Source organism: Tyto alba, unplaced genomic scaffold (genome assembly GCF_018691265.1).
Source record: "Tyto alba isolate M040663 unplaced genomic scaffold, T.alba_DEE_v4.0 Super-Scaffold_7, whole genome shotgun sequence".
NCBI lineage: Eukaryota > Metazoa > Chordata > Aves > Strigiformes > Tytonidae > Tyto > Tyto alba.
This window is the reverse complement of record NW_024881328.1, coordinates 40,641,673-40,668,454: the sequence shown is the minus strand read 5'-3', so window position 1 is coordinate 40,668,454 and position 26,782 is coordinate 40,641,673. Positions and strand designations below refer to the sequence as shown.

Sequence of the window (26,782 nt, the reverse complement as noted above, 5' to 3'; positions counted from 1 at the left end):
AAGGGGAGGAGAAGGCCGTGCCGTTAGTCCAAGCACATTCTCCCTCTTCAGTGGCGGGGTAAGGCTCCGCGTCCCTGGCTGAGGAGGGAGCAGTCCTGCGCAGAAACCTCTGGCTGGTTTTGCTGCCAGTGAGCACTAACTGCTGCTCAGTTAGGATTTCTCTCTGCTCTGTTTTCCCAGGCCCTTTTCCCTTTTTCTGCCCCTTCCTTCTTTCGGTTTGGGCACTGTACCTTTCGAAAGTGAAGAGAGCAGGAGTTGGGGATACTCCAGGCTGCTCTTTTCCATCCCCAGGAGGCTCGGTCACAGCAGGATGTCTGCCTCTGTGCAAGCCAGATAACCGATGACAGCTCATTGTGGTGTCGAGTGGTGGATGCATTTGTCTTTTGCTGCACCCTCCTCATGCGATTTTAGTATTTTTTGGAGCATGTCCTGCACTATTTAAAAGAAAAAAACAGCAACAAAAATACCTGCTTGTGTCTTTCTGCTTTACGGCCCCACAGGCAGACGGGGCTGCGCTCAGTTTGTGAGTGGCAACTGAGAAAGCCGTGGAGTCATGAATTTTGAGGTTGCTGGTGCTTTTGGGGGAGCAGATGTTTCAAAGTTAAAATTTTTGAAAAAGGGAAATATTAAAGGGAGGGGGAAAAAGCTCTGCTGACGGATGTGCCAGGATGTTGCTAACATGAGCGCTGAGGTGTCAGAGAAAGTTTTCGGGCTGTGTGTTGGCATTTTCACTGCCGGCTCGTGAGCCCTGCCGCTGCCTTGGGCCACGCTCTGGGAGAGCTAAAGCACCTTCCCTTGCAAACTGTCGAGAGCTTTCCGAACGACGAGGGTCGGGCTTATGTTTTGTATTTCTGGAGATGCATCTGCCCCTGTAGGCAGCTCACTGCGAGCTGAGGGCCCTTCAGGCCAAGCCTGGTCCTGCCCCGGCTCCTCCTCGCTGCGTTCGGCTGCCGCTGCGGCCCACAGCAGGATGGAGAAGTGGGCTGGGGAGGCCGCCTCCCTGTTTCAGAAGAAACAGATGCCACTTGAGATAACCCGGATGGCATCCAGAATAAGACAAGGGGAACAACGGGCTGATACTCCTGTGTTGTGCTTCCCTTGAGTTGGTCGTTTCTGCATCAAGTCAGAGTGCAGCAACTTCTGGAGCCGCGAGAGCCGTGCTGCCCGACGGCAGAGCTTGTCCCTGGCACCTCAGAGCTGTTGCCTCCCGAGTCTGCGTGCGGTCCGGGCCACGAGAGGAGGACACAGCCCCCCTCCCTGCCACCCTAACCCCCCGGCTGTGCTGCAGCCGGGGCTCACACCCCGGTGGGGTCAGCCGGGCTTTCCTCCCGTGCAGAAAAAGCTCTGTTGGGCTCAAGCCCTTCTCGTAAAGCTCAAGCTTTTAAGTAACTTTGCAACTGGCTGCAGAGTCCTTAAAAAGCAGTGATGATCAGGGTGGCAACTGCCTAAAAATAACCCTGGTCTCCTTCAGCAGGCCTGAGATCCATATGTATCCCAAGGTAACCGAGGTAAAATCAGGCTTTTTCTGGGTTTTGGCTGCAGTTCTCTGCAGAGGCTGCTCAGAGAGGAGGGAGTGAGCCAGGCTCTTGCTCACGCATACCGGGAGCGGTGACGATCAGCCCCGCGCTCTGCTCTTGCAGCTTTATTTCAGTGTTTAAGGGGTTACCCGTGGGCTGGAATTCACAAGGAGACTCGTTACTGCTGGTGACCATGGTTGAATGAGCCTGGAAGGCAGCTCAAGGTCGCGCAGCTGAGAGTTACCAGGAAACCCCTGTTCTTTCTGCGAAACCCCGGGATGGGTTTGCGGAGAGACGGGGGGGGGGGGGGGGGGGTGTCGGCACCGCCGGCTGTGCCGGGAGCATCGCGCCGTGTGCCCGGGGGTGCTGGCTGCCTCTCGTGCCCGTGCTGGCGGGTGGCCGTCCCCCCGGCCATCCCCCGGGCTCGCCGGCGCTCCTGGCGCCCGTTCCCGCTGGCAGGCAGCGCGGTGCGGTGCTGCTGTCGTTTCTTTCAGGGTCGGATAGCTGTGTTGTTGAAAGCGATAAAGAGGGAATTGCAAATCAGGCCAGGAAAACGTTCATATCCTATTGGTGCCCTTGCGTCTTCTGACTATGCTGCACAGCACTGTGTCTGCGCATTCTACAGAAAGTGATGCTTTCTTAAAAACCCAAACAGTTATTGGCACTATTTGCGATCTCTCCTGGAAAATACAAAATTACAAGTGCTTTTGTGTCCTCTGTTCAGCTGTTGGGATCCCAGGGGTCGGGAGAAAAGGTATCAACTTAAAACCTTTGCAGTGCTTCGGAGTGGTTTAAATTGTCTTGACTTTACGTGTAAACATCACAACTTTGATCCCTGGACTTTGGTCCAAGATGCCTCCGGGGAAGGAGGCAGCAGTGAGAGGCGATGCTGTGGGTTTTCTGTACGTGCCTGGGTGCCATCCTCGAACCATTGTACCTTACACCTCAATATCATCAATCCGTGCTTTGCAGGCTGTAGTCAGCTCATCACTTGAATTTCCTGGACTCAAAAATAATAGTAATAAGGAAAGGTTAACACTAAAAGTAACAAGAAAGGGAAACCACTGCCTGTCATCAGGAGCAGCTTTGCGAGACAGGCAGCTGCACTGCTACCACAAAATGTTGCGGTGCGTTAGGGTCATTTGTGCCTTCCCTCACCCCAAAGCACACTCGGTAATGCCTGCGTGTGATTTGAGCTTGAGCACCTCTTTTAGAAAAATATTCAAGTCTTGCTTTAAAGAAGCAAGAAGGCTACCGTGTCTCTGGGAAAAAAATATTTAGAGCGTGTCATATAAATCCCTGACAATAAAGCAAAATGCTCCTCCTCCCCTTCAGAGCATCTCTGAGATGGAGAGGACTTGAGGCTTCCTATACTTTAAAAGAAAAGCATGTGAGTAGTGAAAGAGAAATTCCTTCCACCATGTAATTTCATGTACTGCTCCCATACGTGCCAGCTCTATTTCTATAGAAACCGGTGGTGTACGGGTTTGGTGGGCTGGATGCCGGCTGTGTTATCCGGTCAGGAGCCTCGTGGCTTTGGGAAATTGAATTGCATTTATTAACTCGGAAATGCTGTTGAATTAAACAGCCGTTAAGCGCTGTCGTATTTGTGGTGACCCTCGAGGTTGTGGGCAATGAAAATATAAATGCCATGACCTGGAATGAAATCAGAGACCTCCTAATCACTAAAAAAGGGGTTGGCGTCCTTCGTGTTTTCAAAGGGCTGGAAATCAGGTCATGACAGAGTTGAAGGAGGTCTTGGAAACCTGCAGGTGGAAATCTGGAGTTACTGCTCTGTGCTAGCAAGTTCTTTCTGCCTCCCTAAGTAGCTGTAAAGTCGGGCTCCGTCGGTATTAGCAGGCACGTTTGGTAGAGGTTTTGGCCCCAGAGTGATGGTCGTGGTCAGAGCCCTTACCGGCACAGACCCTGCACTGAGTGAGGACTGAAAACACCCTGGGGTAGCACTGGGTTTGAGGGCAAGGAGCATTAAAAACTGCTTGTGAGGGATATGCGGCATGTTTCGACTTGGTCAGATGGCTGAATACCTTCTTCTCTTCCGAAAGAAAATCCCTGCTAGGGTTTGTTGGGCAAATTCCCGCGCTGGGTGGGTGGGCACCGGGGAATCCCGAGCCCGGGGCACCGTGGCTCTGCAGATGCTGCCTGCGAGCTCGCTGCTTTTAATCAGCACATCCCAGAATGAACCTGCTGAATGGCTTCAGTCCCTTCTCGCTGCGCTTCTACAGCTTGAGCTTTTGAGGATTTAAAACCACAGCCTGACACCTCGGGAAGGCATCCCGGCGGGGCTCTGCGCCGGGAAACGGGCAGCAGCTTGGGTGAAAACTTCCGGCAGCGCTGGATTTCAGCCAGGGGCAGGATCCCCCCCGACTTCCCCGTATCCTCCAGGTAACGTTTGTTGGGAAAACAGCAGCCCTCTGCATGGGCGAGTTGCCGAGAAGTGCCATCTCTGCGCCTTATTCCGCTGGAAGGAAAGAAAACGGCATTGAGAAACCTCTGTTAGAAAGGAAAATGAATCGGTCCTGGGCTGCTCACGTGGCTCAGCAACAGATTTTAGTCTGGAAACTCTATATTGAAAGTATTTAGTCAAGCTGCTGTTCCTTGCAACCTGCGATGAATGCACCGAGACAGCGTGGCTATTTATTTTGGTTTTCTTCCTAATGAATTTTTATATTTATTTATTACGTGCTTCTTTATAGGCAATCTGCTTGAGTGAATAGCATTTGCCTGGGAACTGATTTTTTTTTTTTTTTAATCTCAGAGGTAGTTCAATAAAATGGTTCATAGTCCCACGTATCCGCATTTAACACACCCAAACCCGTTGGAACCTGATCCAACAGGATCAAAGCGTGTTGTCTCCAAACTGATGCCGGGAACTTTTAACCTTGGTGTTAGTTTCCCTGTACTTATTATAGCCTCAATCAACTGAAATAGCTGAAGGGAAAAACAGTCTGGGGGCAGGAGGAGAAGGGCGCGTTTGCCTTTAGCACGTTCTTGAGATCTGGAGCGTGGTGGCCGCTCGTTTCTCCCTGGCTTTCTGCAACAAGATCGGCCCAGCCAAGACCCGGCCTCTTTTGGCATCCCATGCTTTGTAGAGGTTTTAAAAATTACTCTCGAGCACAGGTGTAAGGCCAGGTTAAGGTGTCGGGATGACGATGCTGGAAACCACCGTCCTCCCCTGGTAGGCAGGAGAGAGGCGGCTGGTTCCCGGGGGTGGCATCCCTCCAGCCCCTGGGAGCTGCCGCTGTTTGCAAGGGCTGGGTGAGCAGAATTAAACGGGGGTCCCCGATTCAGCCCGTCCGGGTCAGCGAGCTGGTGTTTGGTGGTGGCAATGGTCAGACCCAATTTGAGATGGCAGTAGGTGAAGCCAACGAAGTCGGGGCTGTACCATCCCGAATCTCCAGGATGTGATTAACTTTATAACTAACTGCTCAGGGCAGATTTTTCCCCCCTCTCCTGATTTGCAGTCAGCCAGCGGTTGGTTTTCAGCATGCCTGGGGTTTGATTCCCCTTCTCCTTCCGCCCTTATCAGCTGGTTTTGATTTTATTTTACTTACTAAATTAATTGGGGTTGGGGGGAAGAAAAGTATTTGTCATTCTGACCTACGCAGAATCAAGTCTAGGAACGTGTCGGGTAAGTCCCGTTCCTTGGCAGCTGCTAATGGGTAACAGGGACATACCATAACTCGTGCCGATACATCTGGGAAACTGAGGTGAGGAGAAAAACTGGCAGAGGATCCTGGGTCTTTGAACAGCTTATTGCAGTGTATTTAGCAATTAATATTATTTAACAGCAATACTAGAATAGCAAAAAGTTAATCCCTTGTGACCCAGCTAACCGCAGCTGTCCTGCAGTGGGCCGTACGTTGCAAAGTACCAGCATTTATTTTGCATTTTAATTTTAATCTAGTATTCTGCATCTTAAAAGAGCCGTTACATGGAAACCCACATCAGAACGTTGTTAAATTATCCCTCGTTTGGGGCGGGGTCGGCTGTTGCGTTGCAAATGCTCTGTAAAATGTTGAACTTGGAAGAGGAATAATGTAGTGCAGGGCTATCTCTGCTGCCTGAGCGTCTCCTGAGCAGGGCAAGGATCCAGCCGGAGGGGCTGGGGAAGCTGTTTTGGGTGATACTTTTGTGAGTTGCTGTATCTTGCAGTAATTTAGTGATTTGGAAGCCTTACACCATCCCAAAGCACCTCCACGTTTCTTAAATCTCTCAAATCATCAGAAAACTAATCACCTTCGTATTGAGGAGAACTGGAGTTGTCCTTTCCACACAGAACCTAAATGCCTTTATTCCGATTTATCCGCTCGGTGCAGAAAAGGGGGATTTCATCCAGTGGGACCCTGCTCCTAGAATGGTTATACCCCTTCATTTTACTACACAAAGCAAAATAAATAGATAGCTTTTTTCCCCAGCCAGCACTAAGAAGATACTTTGCGTACTGCTGAACATAATCACGAAGCCCAAAAAGATATCAGAGGTTTTAATTTTGGCATCCCGTTGTGCCTGCAAAAGAACAGGGTGATTTATTCATCGAGCTGATAATCTGATGATTTGTAATCATTTAGGTTTTTTGCTAGGATGGGGGTGTTTGAGTTTTTGCTATCATTTCATCGTTATCCCAAGCATTACAAGAGGTCACAAAATAAACTGCCTAAAAATAACCGCCAGTGAATTATTTTTTGAAGTAGGAGCCGGCTGCCTGAAAGCAATACCTGTTTGGGGGCACTTTTTTTTTTTTTTTTTTCTTTTTAAGCAAGTACCTTATCAAACTGATGAGGCAGGACACTTCCAGCCAGCAGATTCGATGCTATTTTTGTTAATTGGTTGTCAGGATTCCCTCTCAGGTGGGGCTGTGAGCTGGGGGGAGCCTGGACAGGGTGGCAGGGGGGGCGGTAAGACATGGATGCCGGGCGGGAGGTGGGCTGGTTGAAATCCCTCCTGGGCAGCCCGAAGGCCGTAGCGGTTTTCATTTTGGCCTCGTAAATTATTTTCCTTCCTGCAGAGCTCCCGCCCCAGGTGCGAGGGACCTTGTCTCTGGGAGCATGGGATTTCTGGGGCTGCTCCTCTGGAAGCAGCGGGGGGGAGGCGCTGACGGGACTGCGGCGTGCTCTTCCGACCCGCCGCATCTTGTGCTTCGCTCCCAAAGATGCAGAAGCCTCTTGGAGGGCATCTGCTGGCCGAGCTTCCCGTGTGGCCGCATCCCTAAACAAGGGACCGTCCCCAGCCCGCCTGAGCAGGGACTGATTTTTTCCCAGTTCTGCATTTGGGGATCCGCTGTCTCCCAAGCCAGAAAGGTTTTACACCGACCCTCGCCGCAGCTCGGGCCCCTGGCACGGCACTTCCACCGTGGCACCTCTCGCCACAGCGGTCTCGTTTCGCTGGGATTTAATGGAATTAGCCCTCAAATATTTACTCGGGGCTGGGGGAGGCTGTTTTGTCAGCAAGCCCAGAGGGAGAGATGCAGCACACGGGCCTGGGGAGCCCCGCGGCGATGCTCTGCCCTGCGCCTGCACCGCCTGCCGCTCACTCCCCAAAGCCCACAGCCGCCTGCGTGTTTTTCAGGGAAATACCTGATTTCTTAAAATTGAGCTTTCCTAGCCCTGTCTCTTTTAATTTAACGCTTTTTCCCTGCCATGAGGCTTTTTTTTTTCCGCCCCCAGCCTGAGTGACTTCTCGCCCATCCAAGTTTCCCGAGCCCTCGAGTCCTCTGAAAGCTTTTGTGGCTTCGCAGCAGGGAAGCTGTCAGACAGGTAAAACACGGGGCGAGCCCTCCATCTGGAGACCTGGCTGGGGAGCTCCGGCTGCGCTCTGTAACTGCATCCGTGCCACGCTTACAGAGCACTCTGCTCAAGCAGGAGCCGGGTAGTTTCCTTCTGCTCCTCCATCTGCGGCCCCCCCGGGGGCGGAGGGGAGGCAGGGAAGGGGGGGGGGATGCTCCCTCTCTTCTCCAAAGCGAGCGGTGGCAGCGTGTCCAGGACATCCCGGGATCAGCCTTCCCGGGTGCTGGCAGACGGGCCGATGTTCCCCCCAGCACCTGCTCTGCCTCCCAAATCCTCGCTGCGCTGGGACTCGGCGGCGTGTTGAAAACTCCCCTCTCCCTTTCAGCACGTGAAAACCTCCGAATCCTGTGAATTCCCCCTTAATTTAAATCGTGAGTAGGCTGGGAAGGAAAGTCCTGCGGATTAAGGGACAGTGTCACAACACACGGAGCAAAGAAGCGTGCAGCAGGCAGGGGAGGCAGAGGCCGCCTGGTTTTGGGACCTGGTGATACCCCAGAAGCATCCGGGAGCGGGTGTGGGACAGGGCAGCTCTCTGAATTAACGCTGCCGGGATGAGAAATGCCCTCCTCACATTAAAACAAGATAGTGGGTGACTGCTTTGGGCGGCCAGCGAGCCCCTCCTCATCCTGCTGTCCCCGAGCCTGACTCCGGCCGCGTGCCAGCGGGTTGCCAGCGCCAGCTCTGGCAGGTGCAGGCCTCCCGAGTCAGTGGCTGTGGGCTCCTTTTCTGCCTGTTAAAATAACAACTACGGCTTTCCTGCGTCTCCAGGTGCTTTACAGAAGAGGCCAAGATGATGGTCCTTGCCTGCAGTTGAGAAAAGGGAGGTGTCTTGAGTTAAAAGCTGTTTTTTGGGGCAGGAGAGCGCCTTGAGCAGGGGGGCTGTGCCCGGGCACGGCAGCGTGGAAAGCCCCATGCCCTGCGCTTTCCTCCCACCACGTTTGCTGGGCTTGGGAGGAAAAGGTGTCCCGAGCCATAATGCATCGTTCCTCTAACCTGGGCTTGGAAATCACCACGAAGGAGATGCTGAAAGCCTCGGTGGATGTTCCCCTGTAGCGGGTAGCAAGAGGAGATGCTGGAGATGAAATGTTGCCAAGCTTGGAAGGGAGCAGGGGAATGGAGGAGCTGCATGGGGAGAAGCTGGGCTTGGCCTTCACAGGAAGGGTTGGGGATGGGATGGGATGGGATGGGATGGGATGGGATGGGATGGGATGGGATGGGATGGGATGGGATGGGATGATCCTGTGCTGGTGGTGGGGCTCAGGCAAGCTGCCTGAGCTGGGGACGGGTCTCTGTCTCCCCCACGATCGCCTGCCGGGTTTGGACCCCTCCATCCATCTCGCCGTTCCCAAGCCGCTGCACAGCCCCGGCAGCCGCTGCCGAATCCCAGCAGCTCGGGGTGGGTGCCAGTGCCCCTGGCCTGACCCAGCCAGCCAGGGAGAAGAGGCTTTAAAAATACATTCCCTGTGCAAAATCAGGACAGAAATAGCCCTGCCAGGGCTCGGAGGTTTCGTTTGACTGCGGGGGCGCATCCCAGGCTGCCAGCGAGGAGAGGTGCTAGCAGACGGCTCCCTCCTTTCTGAGGGATAAATAGCGTAGAGCTTGCACCTCTGTTGGGGCTCAGCCTGCTTTTTGGAGAAAACATCTGACTTTCTGAAAGCACCCCGGGGGCCAGAGGCTACGTACAAAGCAGCAGGCTGGAAGTGCACCCCCCCGACCCCGTGCCAGACCTGGCTTGCTCTGGGGAGCACAGGGTTTAGGAGAAGGTGTGGCCAGGTTGGCCCCGGGGCAGGTTTGCGGCGCAGCTGCCAGCTCCCATGGGTGGTGGGTTTGCGGGCACCGGCCGGAGCCCAGCCCAGCCCTTCACGTGCGAGCGCTGCCGGGAGCCGCGGGTTTTATTTTTAGTCCTGCGAGCACTTGCTGCGTCCCCCGCGAAACCATCTGCTGCCTCCAGTGGGGCTGGTTTGTTGGCTTCGAGTCAATAAAGCAATCCCCTCTCTCTCCTTCCATTCCCCCCCCTCCGCAAGTTTTCAATTTTTTGGCCACAAACTGGGATGTTTTTCATGCTCATCTTCTGCCTCCTGTCCCCACGTCCTCTCCCCACCCTCCCACGAGTGTTTTGGGTGAGAAGTTTTAGGCTGGGTCTGATCCTTCCCTTGGCTTTGTGCTTCAACCCGGGCAGAGCACCGGGGTGCTGGGAGGGGACTCACTCCAATGTGACCCAGGGATGCTCCCAGTGATCCCCAAGCCCTTTTTTTTTGTGGGGGGCGGGTACCAGATGCTCACCAGGCTTCAGATGAAAACTGCAGCTTAAATGTGCCGAGTTACTGTTTAGCAGCGGACGGGGCGGCTCTACTGAGTGAAAGCAAAGATGCTGAGAAAGGCACTCGGTGAGGCCCAGCTCAGCTGGCCTGTTTGTAAATGTGGGTCCCAACACGAAGGGTTGAAGAGCAAAACGAGGCGGCCTTGGGGCTAATGAACGTGTGCTCCCCGTGTACGGAGTGGCTTTCGAGGCTCCCCAGGGCTGTGCCTACAGAATCCCCCTGCTCAAAACCCGCTCTCCCAGAGCCACGCAGTACCTCCAGCGGGGACACGGGCCAGTGGTGCCCAGTGTGGGGTTTTTGTCACCAGGGCGAGTGGCCCGGCGGGGAGAGCCGTGAGACTGAGGTGGCCGGGGGATGTTGGCCACGAGAGAGGGGGACAAAATCAAATTTGGGGTTAACCACAGGCGACCGTCTCCTTCCCAGCATCGTTCCCAGGGGGTGAGTACCCAGTTTGGCGGCACGTCTGTCCAGCTGGGCTTTACCTGGTTTAATCTCACAGGTTCCTACCTGCTGGTAGAGGAGTCGTCCCTCTGGGGGGGCCTGTGGGAAGGGCAGCGCTCGAAGCACGCTCCACAAATGAGCTCCAGATTTCCAGCTCTTGTTGGGTTTATTTTGCAACCGGGCCCAAAACCGCGAAGCTCGTTCTCGATGAAACGGAGCAAACGACCGTGCTGTAAAGGCGGGGAGACCAGGCTGTTTTCATCTCGGGCTTGTTGAGAGAGCTAATGGTTTCGTGGGGGGGAGTCACAGCACTTGGGAGAAGCCCCAGGAGAAGGTATTGGGATGTTTGTTCTTTGAGCCCAGAGCTTTGCTGGTGCTCGGGTTTAGCTATGTGTGCCTTGTTCGTTGCCAGCCCTGCTGTGAGTGTCACTTTGCAATTTTCTGCGACATCCTGGGGTTTAATGTGACTTCTAAGTTTATAGAGGAATAACTGGCTATTTTTTTCGCTCTTTGTTATGAAGCCTTGAATGGTTTCCACCAAAAAAGACCTGCCGATCCAGCTGTAGTCAGGGTGGGCTGGTGAGGACTGTTCTGCACACGTAGTCAAATAGTTTCATTGTTCATCCGGCACCATCAAGGGGTGTCGTGGGCGTGGGGGAGTCAAGCTCCCCCGTTTGCTGAATAGCAGTGAGCTACGGCCGTGCTGGGTGGGTCTGGCAGCCCCTCCAACAGCACCCCGTGGGTGCCACTGGAAGGGTTCACGAATGAGGGTGTCTCCAGTTCCCATCCTACATACGAGCCTGCATCAAGGGCTTCCTTCTTGGCTGAGGCCACAAACAGGGCTTGCAGCGTGGGTGCTGGGTGAGGAGCCTTCATCTGCCGGAGCCACGTGGATGATGGCTTTGGGGCTGCCCCGGCTGCATCTGAAGAAACCCAGCAAGCCCGGAAGGACGCAGCGCGTGGGTCCTCCTTGGTGGGCTCTCCCCCAAAATGAAAACTGCCTTACTTGAGACTCGCTGCCCCAAAGTCTCCATCCATTCCCAGCGCACACACATCACAGGCAGCTCCCAGAGGTCGAATGGCAGAGGGCCAGGGCGGCGGGGCTTCCAAAAAATGCCGACAGGCTCCAGCGTGATGCCTGGGAACCGGGTCCAGCAGCGCTGGCACCGCTCTGACCTCCTGTGCCATGCCAGCCTGCAATGCTCCTCTGTTCTCAGGCTCCGCAGTCCTCCCTGCCTCCTCCTCCCCCTGAGGTTTGCTGCACGTCCCAGCAAGACGAGCCCAAGAAGTCCCAGAAAACTGAGGAGAAAGTGGCCAGAGACAAAAGAATCGTGCAGAGGGGATGGTGATGTGAGATGTAAAACTTGCAGAGAAAGCTCAGGGCTTTCTGCTGGCGAACCGTCACCATGGCAGGCGTGCAGGCTCTGCGGCGGTGGCAGGAGGAGGTGGTGTGGTGTCCACCAAGTTGTTTTCTGGAGCTCTTGGCCCAGACTCCAGCTGTGAGAAGTGCAATGGAAGAAAGTCCAGTTATTCTGCTGAAATTTTTGTAACAATTCATGGCCAGCACTGTTTCTCTGCTGAAATGCATGAGCAAGTTGGTTTTTTTTTGCAGCTAGCTCTCGGTAAGCTGGTAGATGTTTGTTGGGACTCTGTGGGACATCAATCCTGGGGCAATCAGGAGGATCTGGGATGCCTGAAAAAGCCTCCCCTCCAATCACTTCCTCACTGCCGCTCTCCGGATGTTCCCAGTGAGGAGGCAAATTAAGGATCCTTAAAGTTACGTCTTTTAACAGGCAATCAGTGCTCCTCTCAGCAGGGAAGGGCGTTCATCAAGCGCCGCACAGGTCGGCAGACACCACGGCGGATGGTGCCTCTTTCCAGGCGCGGACACCTTTGCAGGCAGAAGGCAGCGCGCACGCGTGCTGCGAGGATGAATTTTGGACGGCTCGCGGTGGTGTCACCCGGGTGGAGGCACAGGCTGGGGAGACGTGGGAAGACGGAGAGAAACCCCCGGCTCCAGGTCTAGGCAGCACCTAAAGGCCAAGTGGGATTTTGAAGGTGCCGCAGGGCTCTGGTGGGATGTTCCCACTGCGTTCCTGCAGCTCCCAATGCCATTTTTCCCAAGGGAGTGGGAGTGTCAGGGGCACATGAGAAGGGAGCGCTCGGAGGCGGCTCAGCTTTGGTATAGTTGGGTTTTGAAGCTCGTTTCTTCAGCAGCTTATAGCCTTCACAAATGGATGCTGCTAAGCACAGAGACGTGACCGCTCCGGAGCTCAGTTATTTACAGCTCGCTGCAGCTGACTTACGCCGCCTCCATCAGCAGGGTTGGGGCGGGGAAGGAAAACCTACTGGAATGAGAGCCAGGAGATGCAAAAATCCCTCCCTGCCTTTTGTCCCCTGTTGTTACAAATCCTGAGCCCGTCCCAGCCTGATGTGGGTTTGGGGGAAATGGGGAAGCAGCAGGGAAATATCGGTGGGTTTAGGTGAGGGCCATGCAGCAGTGTGGCAGGAGCTTCTCCTCACTTTGACCTTAAAATGTGCATTTAAAGCTAAAGCCAGTTCTCCCCAGTCAGCTGAAAACAAAAGAGCTTTTCGGCCTCGCGGTGCCCAGCTCCATCCTCGCAGCATTTATGCAACGGGCTCTGTTGAGCGTTGCTCCTCTTGGATGCTCTTTGCCTCTGATGCATAAAACAAAAGAGCCCTTCACGATGTTAAAAATCAAATGTCCTCGTGAAGTTGTCTCGGTCATTGGCTTGATTGGCCAGGTTTCCCCAGTCCCCTGGGGAGAAGGATTTGCAGACAGACCCCATGTGTAGGTATGGGAGATGCGGTGGGAGAGATGTCTTGCAGGAGGGCGGTCTCGGGGTCACCGGGGTTCACCACTGCAGAAGACAAGTCCTTGAGGGGAAGGCAAAGCTCTCGGAGAACACTGCAAAGAGCTGCCGGGGCGGGGGGAGAAGACAGGTGGTGACGTGCCTGCAGAGGACCTTCAGAGCTGAGACAAGAGGCAGGAACAAAGTGTGAGCATACGAGTCACGCTCGGGGATGACGGAGCCCGTGCGCGGGCTCTCTCCTGGCCGCCCACACCTGTACTCAGCCCACAGCCACGTCCAACCCAGCAGGGTCTTTTGAGCTGCTTTGGATTGGCAAGTGCTTAAAGCTCCCCACGTTTTTGCTTTCACTTGGTTTGGGTTGGTTTTTTTTTTTTTTTATTTTTATTTTAACAGCAGGGTTCATTTTCATGCTGACTACCAGGTACAGGTGGCTTGCAGATACCCAATCAGGTGTTGCAGCTGGTTTGCGCTTCTCATTTGCTTCACCCCCTTGGTTAATTTAGTGTTTCTCCTCTCCCCACCCAAGGTGGAGCTGCCTGTTAAAAGCGTTTTCCTCTAGGTCCGTTCTGCAGGAGCAGCTGCATGATCATCAGGAAATGTTTGGGCACCTCTAAGGACAGTTGTTTTTGTGGTACAAGTGGTGACTTGTCTCTAGGCTCATCCGTGCTAATTGGGAGCAGGGAGGAGGGAAGCCAGGCGAAGGGCAGCCCGGCCACGCTCCGTTAACTTCTGCTTCTCTTTCTTCTTGCGCTGTATCGCTGTTGAGGTTCTTAAAGCAGCTTTGTTTTCCTCAGTTTCTCTCCGCGCTCTGCATGTCTCATTTCTGCCTGGCTCCATTTCCTCCCTTTGCTCCTCAATCCCCTCAGCCGCTCATCAGGCTGCTTTTTCATTTTTTTCGCCTCCCCTGCTTTCTCCTTCCTCCCCTCGCGCAGCTCTCCCCTGTGCCGCACTCAAACACCTTCACCTGCAGCATTTTCTCTGCGAGCCGTTTGTCCGGCCGCGTGATGGGCGTGATGTTGGCAGGGTGCTTGTCCTTGGAAGCCCAGTGCATGGTTTCACGGAGGGGTGACCCCTCGGGGTGGCACCTGAGCCTCCCTTGGATGCTGGTGCTCGCTCAGTCGTGTCACTTGTTCACCCGATTCATCCAGATTTGAAGGGATGGAAAGGGGAGAAAAGCCTCCCAGCCACCTTTGAGCCTGCCTGGACTGAGATTTGCAGTGCAGCTCTCCTGTAAAATTCTTGCACCTTCCCTCCTCCTCCTCACTCGGCGCTTTGCTTCAGCATCCCAAACCTTCCCATTTCAGAGCAGGGCTTATCTCTGGCTGAGGTCGTGTTGTGCAGGTGCTGCAGGGTGAGACCCTGGCTGGTAGCGGTTGGAGAGAGCTTTGGATTATGATAATCTTGGTTTTATTATTGCGACGCTGAGGGTTTAACGCTCCTTGACTCCTTTCCCTTGGCTTGATAACTCACGTCTTATCACAAGCCAGAGCAAAGCGGCTGCCGCGGTGGGAGGCAGCGTGGGGGGCCCCCGGCCATCCAGAAACCTCACCCAAGGGTCTGGGAGCCCCTCACCACCCAAATCCCCCGGTGGGTCCTGAGCTTCCCCCCCCCCATTGCCAGGGGATACTGGTACCTGAGTGCTCTGAGGATTCGGGGGCTGCAGAGGGACCTCTCAGGGAGGGCATCCTCTGGGCCAGAGCCGCTGGGATGTCCCATGGCTTTCACATATTAAATAAGTAGCTACATCTGTGTTTTTTTTTTTTTTTTTTTTTTAAATGAGATGGAAATAAAAATAAAGCCCCACTCTTTTGCACAGAGTTATTCACGCATAGCAAAAAATAGAGCTGGTATGCGATGCCTGCCTGCAATGTACTCCAGGAGCTGCAAAGGCACTAGCTGGCACTTTGGGACCAAAGGCAAGATATTATTTATAGCCAGGCTCAGTATATCATTCCTCTGAAGGGTTTCTTCCCTTCAAGCCTGCTCCCTCTTCCCTTTGTAGCATTATTGTCCTTTTCCCTTGCCACTCGCTAGCGGCATTGCATTAACTGTGCACAGACTTGTAGGGAAGCGCGCAGCACCCACTTCCCTCTCTGGTCCCAAAGCAGAAGGCACCGTGTAGCAGCGACACGTACCTAGAGGTGAATCTGTGCAGCCAGAGATGAATTTCACCACGCATGTCCCTGCTCTCCATCAGAGATGGACAGTTGTTTCCAAGTGTGGCACCGTGCAGATAATTTTTAAGGGGTCCTTCGCTCGGCAGCAGCAGGGATCTTGGCTGGGAGCTGTGGGGTTAATTCCCAGTTTCCCCCACACCCTTGCTCTTTTTATAAACCGAAAACCTGGGAATTTAAAGCCCAAAGACATGTGTCAAGTGATCAGCAGAGAATAAATCTGCGTCCTTACTTATTTATGACTTACCTGGCATATTTTGAATAATTGATTTATCTAGCATCAAGCACTTGGGAGGGTAACGGAGGATGATGCCGCAGGGTCAGAGGGATAGGAAGAGGGAAGTAAAATCCTGAGAAGGAGGTTTTGAAGAAGTGGGTTGAGAGTGGGGTTGCTTCGAGCTCCAGCTGGTCGCTTTGATGTCCAGCTTTGCTTTGGCAGATGCCCTCTGCGTGAAAAGCTGGGGGTGGGACGACCCCTCGGTGGGGAGGAGGGGCTGTCGCTGGGTCACGACCCACCACGGCAGAGCCTAACCCCGCCGGCCCCTCGCCTGTCTTCCAGCCCATCACTTCATCGCGGCGACGGCGTGCCAGGAGGCCGACTACGGCTGGATGATCCGGCACTACTGCCTGAAGCAGTTCCAGCTCAGCATGGAGGGCATCGGGCAGCGGCTCTGGTGTGACTGGGATGAGACCGTGGGGTAAGTGAGGTCCCGCTGCTCACCCCGACCTTCCTGGCATCCCGGGATGGCCTGCACCCGTCTTTGATTTTGGGGTGTAAGGTGGTCAGCGGTGGGTTTTATTCCATGGAGGGGGGAAACAAATGTGCCATTTCACTCTGCCTTGCTGGTGCTGCTGCCCTGGCTCCATCCCTGTTGGGTCCAGCTAAAGGGGCTTCTTCATCCCGGTCACCTGTGGAGGGGCCACGAGGTGGGCTTGGAGGGGACAGTGGTGGACGTTGTCTACCTGGACTTCAGAGAGGCTTCTGACATGGTCTCCCATAAGATCTTCACAGATAAGCTGGTGTGAAGTGTGGGCTGAATGAGCAGACAGTGAGGTGGGCTGAAAAGTGGCTGAACAGCTGGGCCCAGAGGGTGGTGATCATTGGACAAAGCCTAGTTGGAGGCCAGCAACTAGTGGCGTACCCCAGGGGTCAGTGCTGGCTCCAGTCCTGCTTAACTTCTTCATTAATGATCGGGACAATTGGGTAGAGCATACCCTCAGCAAGTTTGCAGATGACACCAAAGTGGGAGGAGTGGGTGACACACCAGAGGGTCGTGCTGCCATCCAGAGGGATCTCAACTGGCTGGAGAAATGGGCTGAAAGGATCATCGTGAAGTTCAGCAAGGGGATGTGCAAAGTCCTGCACCTGGGGAGGAACAACCCCAGGCACCAGTACATGCTGGGGGCCGTCTCGCTGGAAAGCAGCTCAGCAGAAAAGGCCCTGGGGGTCCTGGTGGGCGTCAGGTTGAACACGAGCCAGAAACGTGCCCCTGCAGCAAAGAAGGTGAACGGTATCTGGGGCTGAGTCAGGAGGAGGGTTTCCAGCAGGTCGAGGGAGGAGATCCTTCCCCTCTGCTCATCACCGGTGGGGCCGCTCCTGGAGTGCTGGGGCCAGTTCTGGGCTCCCCAGCGCAAGAGAGACATGGACTCACCGGAGAGAGTCCAGTGAAGGACCACGAAGGTGAGGAAGGGACTGGAGAGTGTCTGCTGTGAGGACGGGCTGAGCGAGCTGGGGCTGGGCAGCCTGGAGAAGAGAAGGCTCCGGTGGATCTCGTTCGTGTGTTTCGGTATCTGCAGGGAGGGTGCAAAGCAGATGGAGCCGGGCTTTTCTCAGTGGAGCCCAGTGACAGGACCGGAGGCGATTGGGCACAAACTGAACCACAGGAGGGTCCCTCTGAACGTATGGAAAAACTCTTTCGCTGCGAGGGTGACCGAGCACTGGCACAGCTTGCCCAGGGAGGTTGTGGAGTCTCCATCCTTGGAGATATTCAAATGCCATCTGGACGTGGTCATGAGCAAGCAGCTCTAGGTGACCCCGCTGAAGCAGGGGCATTTGGCCAGGGTGAGGTGGACCTCCAGAAGTCCTCTTCAACCTCAGCCATTCTGTAAATAAATGGGCTTTCAAGGAGCCCAACCTAAGCAGTGTTTGGAAATCAGGATGGCGGTCTTGCTCCCTACGGTTATGTAGATATGAAGAAACCACACACCCCAGAGTCTCAACAGGAGAAGCCCATGGCTGTCAGCTACATTCTGGGTATCAATGTGTTAATAAGGCAGGAGATTGGGATCCCTGTCACAGCGCCGTTACCTCTTCCGGTGACTTACTGCTTGATGGACATCTTTCCCATGAGATCTTTCTTTTTTCTCAGCATTCAGGTTCTCCAGACAGTCCAAAATGCCCTAACTCAGCTTGAAAACCCCATAACCCACTGAGGTGCCCTCAGACCCTCTCTCTGAGAAAATCCCAGGCTGTCCCACTGGACCCGCTGGCTCGCCCACTGCTTCCAAAAGTTGTGTGTTGATTTTTCTTAGCAACTAGGGGGAGAGGCTGACACGGCGCAGCGCGGCAGGCTTCTGCTAAGCCTCCTGGTTGTAATCAGTGCCAGGGAATTAGCGGTGATTCATGACTTGGGAGAAGCAGAGATGTGGTCGGCTTTCTTGGTGGAGCGTTGGGCAGCTGCCTTGGGGGCGGATAATGAGGGTGATAAGGGAACCCTACTTCATGTGGCAGCATCAGGGAGAGCAGGGATGCTGCATATGGGGAACATGCTGCTCTGTAAGGAATTTTTGGTTTTTTGTTTTTTTTTTTTTTTTTAATTGCAAACCACCTGCATGGTGCTTTCTTTGGATTAGCTCTTTTCTACTTACAATCAGCAGAGCTGAATTTTTCGGTACGGCCATGGCGTAACTCATTCTAGTGATGAGATGGTTTTGACTGAAGTTGCCAAGACCAGTCAGGGATGTCCATGTGTTGGCATGAGGGCTTGAAAAGAGAAAATAAAAACCTGCTTTTCACTCCCAGCTGGCTCGCTGCATCGTACAGCATTGCTGTGCTGTGGCCTTTCTCTGGGAAAATGAAGCAGCAGACAAAAATGAGCTCTTGTGACACAAGGAGGGGATTGAGGTCAGCTGGAAATGGTGAGCAGATGTTGCTGTATGAGTGCTCTGCACAAAAATTAGGGGTTTTGTAAGATTTTGGTTGATTTCCTGCTTCACGCCCCTTTCTTCTGTGCCAAATGAAAAATCTACATATATATTTGTGTATGGAAACAGGCATATATATATATATATAGCTAGCTTTTGAAAAGGCCAGCTTGGGTTTTCCTTCCCCTTTACTGGTGACAAAATGGAATGGAAGGAAAGAGAGTGGAAAGACTGCGAGAGGTTTTCTGGTTCTGAGAAACCTCATCCAGTCCTCAAAAATGTCTAGGGCTGCTGCCGTTGCTCCGGCCCCTGGCCGCCGTAGGGCTTTCCGTGGGACCTGTCCCTCTCTGTCAACACCTATAGAGGCAGCAGCCAGATGTGGTCCAGATGTGGTGAGTGGCAGGAGAAGGGGATAACCACCTCCCTGGTGTCTTCCAGCTGTGCTGGGGGGGAGCTCCCACCCCTGGGGCTGTCCCTGTGTGGGGGCTGAGCGTGTCCCAGGGGCAGGGCATTGCTTTTGGCCCTGGTTCGGAGCTGTCTGCCGGCTTGATGAGGTGCAATCCATCTCCTCCTCCAGACCGTCAGTGAAACCATGGCACAGGAAGCAGAGGTGTATTAAAGACCGCGTTGGTTAGCTCCGACGCCCTGTTTTTCTTCTAAATAGCTTCCACTAAACTTGTTAGCCTTAAAGCACTTGGAGGAAATGTTGATAAACTTGCAGTATTTAATTTGATTGCATGAGCCCATCTTCCCCGTGCGAACACAAGGCTTGAGGTTATTTAAGAGATGACATTCCTCTGGTCCTCCTGTGTTCTCAGGACACTGGGAAAATCAGGTAGAAACAGCTCAGCTACTGCTGTAAATAAGCTGCTCTGCAAGGATATGGGTTTCGGGTGGCCACCTCGCTCCACACCCCCGCTCCCTGGGTGTGCGTGGGACTCACCATCCCCTTTTAGGAGAAAAAGTACTGTTTGATGTCCCAGCAGGACTGGGCAGGGGGATGGCACAGGCTGGCTGGTCACCTCTCCGACTTTAGCGGGAAGGTCTTGACTTCCTCCAGGCATGAGATGAAGAAATAGAAATACAACCCCTTCCCTCTCCATATCTTCCCCCAAACCAAGGAATTTTGATGCTTGAAACCTGTCTGAAACGAGAAGGAGAAATGTTGGAAGGTTTTGCCTCTGACAAGACCGGTGCCGTCAGCAGCGTTGGGTTTGGAGCTGTGATTTCTCGTATGCGGCATTTAGTGGGGTAGTGCCTGTTAAGCCCATCATTTACTGCTCAATTGAGAGTGACATGATGGGAACATCTGGATAAATGAGTTGTCTCAGCAGAGTTTGTAATTGTGGTTTACTGGTCCTGTTTATAGGCTGCGGATTATCCTCCCATTTTACCCTCAGAGGTATTCGCCGAGCTTTTGCATCGCTGGTACCGCTGCGTGCAGCTGTAACAGAGGGGTCTCTGTGGAGCAGGGGTGTTTGCTGAGGTTGGGCTTGCACCATGTGAACAAGCACCAGCTCTGGGAAGGTTTGTCCAATGCTGTTGAGCTCTGCTGGCTTTCTTAGCCATGCTTATCTGGGGAGAGTTGCTGGTTTTTGATGTGCAAAATCGTGTACCAGGGCAACTTGTGTGAGCTGTTAGACGCTTCAGGAATGGGGCGCCAGGTGGTTGTTAATAATTAGTTCCAGAAGTTGGCTACGAACGTCGTTTCCTGCGGAGGCAGAGGGACTGCTCTGGGAGGTGTTTTCCCTTGGGTCAGCTGGGTTTTTTCCCTGTCTTCTTCCCCAAAGGACGAGCGATCCGGCACGGCCTCGGATGCTCCCGTGCGTGCCGGTGCCTGCTGGGTCAGCTCCCTGGGGCTGCTCGCCTACACGACGGTGGAGCTGGTCTCTCCAGCCCCTCCGTGCCGTTGTCCTGTGGAGCCCCTGGCCTGCGAGCAGCTTTGCCCGAGCACCCTGGTGTTTTGTTTTCCAGGGCTCGCAGCCGCCCTGTCCCTTAAAAGCCAGACGATCGTTTAGTTGGAGCTGCGTCACCGGCTCCTCCGCTCCGTGGTGGTGGCCGAGCTGCTCCGACCAGGAGCTCAGCTGTTCATGACTAATTATCCCAAAGATCAACTTGGCTATTTTGATTCCAGGTCCAGATTCATCGGCGCGGCGATTGAGCTGGGGGATGAGCTGTGGTCTCCCTCGGGGCAGCTATTTTGGGGCCACGGAGCACTGCTGGCAGAGCCTGGGGCTGCTGGAGGGGTCAGGCTGCCAGCTGCTCGCCCGCGAATGCATCACCAGGAGCTGATGACTTGTGGATATTTTTCCTGCATGTTTTTGGCTCGCCAGGGGATAGCTTTGCACGGCGGTTTTTGCACGGCGTTGGTGCACCAGGCGGTAGTAAGCAGGACGGGGGGGGATGCAGCTGCAGGTGCCACTCCAGCTGAGCCGGGCGCCTTCATCCGAAATAGATCTGCCTAAAAATCTCCGGGGAATGCTTTCCCCTCACCACAGGCATCCTGTGGGGAAAACGTGCCAGTCTGATGGCTGCAGCCAAGTCCAGGAATGAGGGATGATGCTGCCAGCTCCCAGTACCCTGCTCCGCTCCTACCCCCGCTGCGGGGCTGCTCTCACAGCTCTGAATACGCTCACAGTGGGTCTTCAGGTTATTTATCCATTATCTTACAGAAAACAGCTTGATCCATTCTCTTATTGTCTCATTATCTACTTATTTATCTTCAGGTTGCCAGGTCCCTCCTGGGATACCCCTTGAGCATGTCTCCAAGCTCACCCTGCAACCTTGTAGAGGAAGAAATCAATTTTTTTCTTTTAATGTACAAAGCAAAAAGAAAGACTCGTGGTAATTTTTCTTTCCTTCTGAAGCAAGGGATTTGGGGTAGATAGGAAACATCATGATACTCGCTGGCAATCCCGTGAACCCCAACCAGTATCTGTAGCGTAACACCATCCGCACCCAGGTGCTGGTGAGGAATAAATGGCAGATCAAGTTCCAGTCTCGGTTGCAGTGGTAAAAAACCAGAGGCATTGCTCAGGATTTACAGGGGTATAAGCATTCGGGTCCCGTCAAACCATAAATCAGTCCTCGATTGCTTCCCACCAGCAGCCCAGCCCCATCCCGGTCCTGCTCAGGGGTGTTTGTCCCCACGTGGTCCCCGCGCTGCTCGGCCTCCTCCCGCTGCAGCAGCCTTTAAACCCCAACCGTTTCCATGGCGATGTGGAAACAGGTTTTATTGCAGTCCACGTGGGGGAGGGGGGAAAAAAAATACTGAGATCTAAGAAAAGTTGTACTTTTCAGGACAGGCCGCTCGTCTCCCTGCCCGCAGCGTGTGGTGGTGGGATGGCTTGGGATAAACCTGCCTTGTTCCTCGTGCTAGCCTATGTCAGCTCAATAAGCAGATTTTTTTTTTTTTTTTTTTTAGTAATTACAGCTAGTCTTTTAAGAATTTTTTAAGGATTTCAAATTAAGATATTGGTATTTAAGGCAAAGCCAAGGGAGGGGAAGGGTGGAAGAAGAGGGCTGTGGAATAGGTGCAGACTGCGTCTCCTCTCCCCGCCGTGTCTGGCGGTCTCTGGGGACACGCTAACCGAGGCCACCCTCCACGCTCAGCGCTCTGCCAGCCACGAGCATCTCTCCAGCCCTCTGTCTCAGAGCGCAGGTGAGCTCCCCTCCCCCCCTCCCCCCCCGAGAGCTGCCATTCCCAGGGGAGCCCTCGCGGGGCTGCCGGTGCTTTTTGGCACTGGGAAATATCCCAGGGAAGTGGGAGCGTGACTTGGGAACTCTTGTCCTGGAAGTTGCCGCGCTCTCCTCAGGGTTGGGGGAAGCAGGACCAGCCTGAGTGCTCTGACCAGGATTTTTTCTGCACATAAAACTGGACTGTCCTTGCGAGAGGTGAGGAGAGATTTCACATACCTTCCCACGGGGGGGGGGGGGGGGGGCAGAGGCACCTGGTGGAAAGGCTTTTGTCACATCCTCTAATTCCAAATACCATCTTAACTAACTCCCCCGTTGTCAATGAGGTCTTCCAGCCTGGCTTTTGGCTGTTATGAGCAGCACATGGCGCATAGCTTTGGGCTGTGCTGGCTTATGAATAGCAAACAGCAGTAAAAACACCCATTCCTTTGGTTACCTTTTGCTCCCAGGCAGCCTGGGAAGTTGGGGATGATCATCCTTAGATCCCCTGGACATGTCATAGTGTAGGTCTGTGGCTCAGTGGCTTCTCCACCTCCTTATTTCCCCCAACCAAACTGAGCCATGGAGTTGGAAGCCTGGCCAGGGATCTGCCCTGTGGCTAAACACACCCCCACATCCCCCCCACCCCCCCCCCAGCCTGCTTCAGTAATGGCCCTAAGGCCCTGCTCAGCTCTTTTCAGAGGGCAGACAGCCCCTGGTCTGCGGAGCAAGGGAGGTGAGGATGCAGGGCATGGGTATTTCTCTGCCCACCCCCACCTTGGGTCTGATTTGGAGTCGGTCCCATTCAGGTCTCTGAGGTCCTCCCCCCCAAAAAAATCATCTGAAAGCCAAAAGTTTGACTCTACCTTCTCTCCAAAGAGCGTTTTTAACACTGCGACTGAGGGTTACACCTCTTTCTGGATGCCAACGATAACGTGATCATCTCTGCAGCTCCGGGAGCTTGAGCTGGCTTTGCCTGGCCGAGTGCAGCTGAAGGACCTTGGCTTCTCAGGCTGGGCACTGGGGTTGGAGGTGGGTGGCAAGGGGAGGGCAGCACAGCCGTGCTGGGCAGGAAAACAACCCCCACCAGCACAGGCTGAATTCGCCAGTGGGACTGTGCTGGTGTGGTGCCAGCGTAATACTGTGGCTCTGCTTGTGGAGTGGGAGAACCAGATGCCTCTTTGGAGACGCAATGGGACGAACGTTCACCACGGCCGGGATAGGGACGAGCACGCTCAGCCCCGGGCGCCAACACAGCTGCTCTCCAGTGGGATCCTGATCCCTTCTGACAAGGCATCGCAAGCAGCAGCCCGGGTCTGGTTTATCCATATCCCAGCAGATGGATCCCTTTGGTGTCCCTCTCTGGCAGCTGGTGATGAAAAGGTCCTTGGTGCCACGCGTCTCGGTGCGCCAGGACAGAAGGACGGCGTCTTGCAGGAGCTGCTCTCCAACCACCGCGAGACACGGCAGCGCAGGACCGGCCAAGGAGGACGGATGGCCAAGGCTATGGATGAGATGAAGAAATTAAAGTAGCTACAGTTCAGAGTTTGGCTTTGCTTTTAGGTGGCTGTTCGTAAAACTGCCGTGGTCCAGGTAGCGCTTTGTGTAAGCAAAGAAAATGATCTCGCGAAGAGCAGCCAGACTTGCTTTCCCTTGGCTGAGAGGTCAGCAGCCCGCGGTGTCACCTCTACCCTTCTAGCTGTTGCTGAAAACGTTTTCTTTTCCCTCCAGGCCCCTCCTGCTCGCTTCTCACTGGGCTTTGGGAGGGTGTGCGTGGAGCCAACAGGCAGCTCTGCCTGTGCTGCCACCCCGCTCCTGCCGAGGATGCGATCCCACCCAGAGCAGGGTGGCTTTAACGAAGACAGGGGACATGAAAACAAAAGGGACAGGGACTTGGGATATCTTAAGCCACAGCTGCAGATCTCCCGTCGAGATGGAAGGACCTCCTTCCACACCTGGACGGATGGTTGTAGCCCTACGACCACCTCCTTGCCCCCCTACGCGGCTGGTGGGGCTGTGGCCGCTCGGCTCCTCTCCTCAGGCCCCGCTGGTGCGCATGGAGCTGCCCGAGCTCGGAAATACGGCCGCTGCCCAAGTGCAAAGTGTAATTACAATTTATCCTTTCATTTGCTGACCCCATTTTGCTTTGGTTATTTGCACGCCTTCACGTATAATGATGGGAGCGGCTATTTATCAGCACGAAAGAGCGGCCTGAAACGGGGAAGGGCTAAGCCAGCTGCTGTACAGCCCTTCAGTTTTAAAAATAGCTGATAGTCACTTCTCTGTTAACTCTTTCCCTCTGGTTCCTGAAGCTGCTTCAGCCCCCGAGATCTCCTAAGGATGCTGATGAACGGGAAATGGTAATTTTACACATTGGGATGCTGAACAGAAGCTGCTGTTCGTAGCTCCAGGCGCTCCGTTAATTAAATCACCGGACTCCGCGGGGGCCCGCTCCGGCGAACCGCCGCCTGCCCAAAAACCCAGCTGGCGGGGTGCAGAGGCGCTGCAGCGGGTTGCTGCAAAGCTGCTTACAAAATATTTCTTCCCTCAGGCTGTTTTTTAATTGAATAGTCGGGATTTGGGTAGCTCTGCTTCTCTAGGATTAGATATAAGTAATTGAGATGGGGGAAAAAGAAAATTATATATGTGTATCTTTTTACGCAGAGCCAATTTTAAAGCAGGTGGGATTTGAAATTCATGGTAATACCTGTCCTTCCAGAGGGTGGACCAGCACAGGGGCCGTCCTCCTTCTGCAGTGCCTCTTGCTCGGGGCTGCTCCTCGTTTTCCAAATATTTGGGGAAAAAAAAAAGCAAACAAACAAAAAAAAACCAACTCAAAAACCAGACTTGCTGGCCATTGAGAGGTGGGCTGGGTGGTGGTCCTGCAGCCCTGCAAAGCAGGGTACTGCAGAGAGATGAACTTCAAATTCATGCTGCTGGTTCAGCTGCAACACCCCCATTTTTGGGCAATTAAAAGGAGAATTTTAAGTAGATTTGATGTACTTACTTCCGTCCCCTTTTGGCTGAACCCACATGTGCTAAAGGAGGGTGCCCTGAAGGCCGGCAGCCGGGCGAGCTGCTCTGTGGCTCAGGGTGGGCTTCCTGAAGGTCTTTGCCTCAAGGTGCCAGCTGGTTCCATGGGTCCAAGTGGTATTTTCTAATAGCACCAGCCTGGCTGTGAAATCCTGCAAAAATTAACAGAAACCAAACAAAAAGAACCTTGCTTCTTGTTATTTCTGTAAATATTATTTCTAGTATTACTAGTATACGTACTAGTATTTTTAGAGAGGTAAACGAAAACTCCTTGTGCTTTTGGCTGGGGGTGAGCACTTAGAAGTGCGAGCGAAGTGGCAAAAACTTGATGGGAATTAAAAAACCCCACCCATTGATTGCTGCACCAAGCTGTCGACAATCCCCAAGAAATACCTAAAAAATTCAAATAGCTCAAATCATCTCAAATCCAATCTCAGACGCCCACATCTATGATAGAAGGTATGTATTTTGTATCCTACGGGGCGGGGGGAGGTGGCGTGCCTGTGTTTGGGTGCTGGTCCCCAGTGTCCCCCGCCACCCCGGTGCCACCCCGGTGCCCTTTCTCTGTGTTGCAGCACCTACGGGGAGCTGACGAACTGCACGGCGCTGATCGCCGAGAGGCTCGACTGCTACTGGCCCAACCGGCTGGTGGACGAGTTCTTCGTGGCCGTCCACAAGCAGTACTTCAGGAACTGTTCCCCCTCGGGCCGGGCGCTGCACGACCCCCCCAACGGCGTCCTCTGCCCCTTCATCCTGCTGCCCGTCCTCGTCACCCTGCTGATGACCGCGCTGGTGGTGTGGAGGAGCAAACGCAGCGAGGGCATCGTGTAGGGACGCCCCGCCAGCGGCACAGGGGGGAGGGACGGGAGGGAGCCCACCCCGGAACGTGCCTGTTTTGGGGGAAAACCCTGGCAGAGGAGCATCGCTGAGGGGGTACCAAGGCGCGGCGGCAGAGACAGCACCACAACCCCTCCTCCTTCACTGGTACCTTCTGTACCGCCCGCGTGTCGCTCGCCCGACGGTTTTCAAATAAATACATCATTTAAGACATGGTTGTTTGGCAACACGGGATGCCGGTGGCCGGCGAGGCCGTCACGGGCTGCGGGGAGCTCTCTCGGGGTACTGGGGAGCACTGGGCATCGGCACCGCCACGGCTGCGCTCAGCCTGCCCCAGCTGCTTCCCTCCTGGCACGCCCCGGCATCACCTGCCGAAACAGGAAAAGTTTTAAAGAACAAATAAACCAAGCAACCAAACCACCCCCCTCCAAAAAATAAATAGTAAATAAAGGGGGTGGGATCACAGCGTAACCATGAGGCCGGTGGGTCTGGGTGCGACCCTGGGCGACAAGACCACCACGGCTTCTTTTTTTTCTTCCCACACGAGAGGCATTTTCTCCCCTGGCCCCCAGCATGAGGACAAGGCCTGCACGGGGCAGGTTTTGTCTAGGGGATGGGGAGCAATGGGTGAAAGTCGGCAGTGGGAGCTGGTGGCACTGGTGGTGGCCTTGGCAGCACCCTGGGGCTAGGGATGGGAATAAGGTGCTTTTCCTACCTAAATAAATAAATACGTAAATAAATCAGGTGCCTGGTGCGAATCCTCTGTGAAGGCTGGGGTATGACTAGATGGGCCCCCAACTCCTCGCTGCCCTGAAGGAGCCTCCGTGATCCTTGAGACCCCCCCCAAAGTGTTGAGCCCCATCCCATGAGCACCCTTTGGGGTGGCACTGGGGGTCCCAGGGGTGGGTGGTGAGCCAGACCTTGGTGGTCTCAGGACTGCTCTAGAGCCCCTTCAGTGCCTTTGCTGGCTCAGGAAGGGGGCCGCTGGGGAGACCCAGTTCC

General features: G+C 54.2%; 1 protein-coding gene across 1 annotated transcript in view; it reads left to right on the top strand.

Annotated features, from left to right (window-relative positions):
- Nucleotides 1-26,520, top strand: part of RAMP1 (receptor activity modifying protein 1) — a 28,044-nt gene extending 1,524 nt beyond the window's left edge. Inside the window, exons 2-3 of the mRNA XM_042784399.1 lie at nucleotides 15,651-15,789; nucleotides 25,519-26,520. Coding sequence (XP_042640333.1) covers nucleotides 15,651-15,789; nucleotides 25,519-25,774 — 395 coding nt within the window. The 3' untranslated portion in view covers nucleotides 25,775-26,520. The remainder of the gene's footprint in view (nucleotides 1-15,650; nucleotides 15,790-25,518) is intronic.
- Nucleotides 26,521-26,782: the final 262 nt, after the last annotated feature.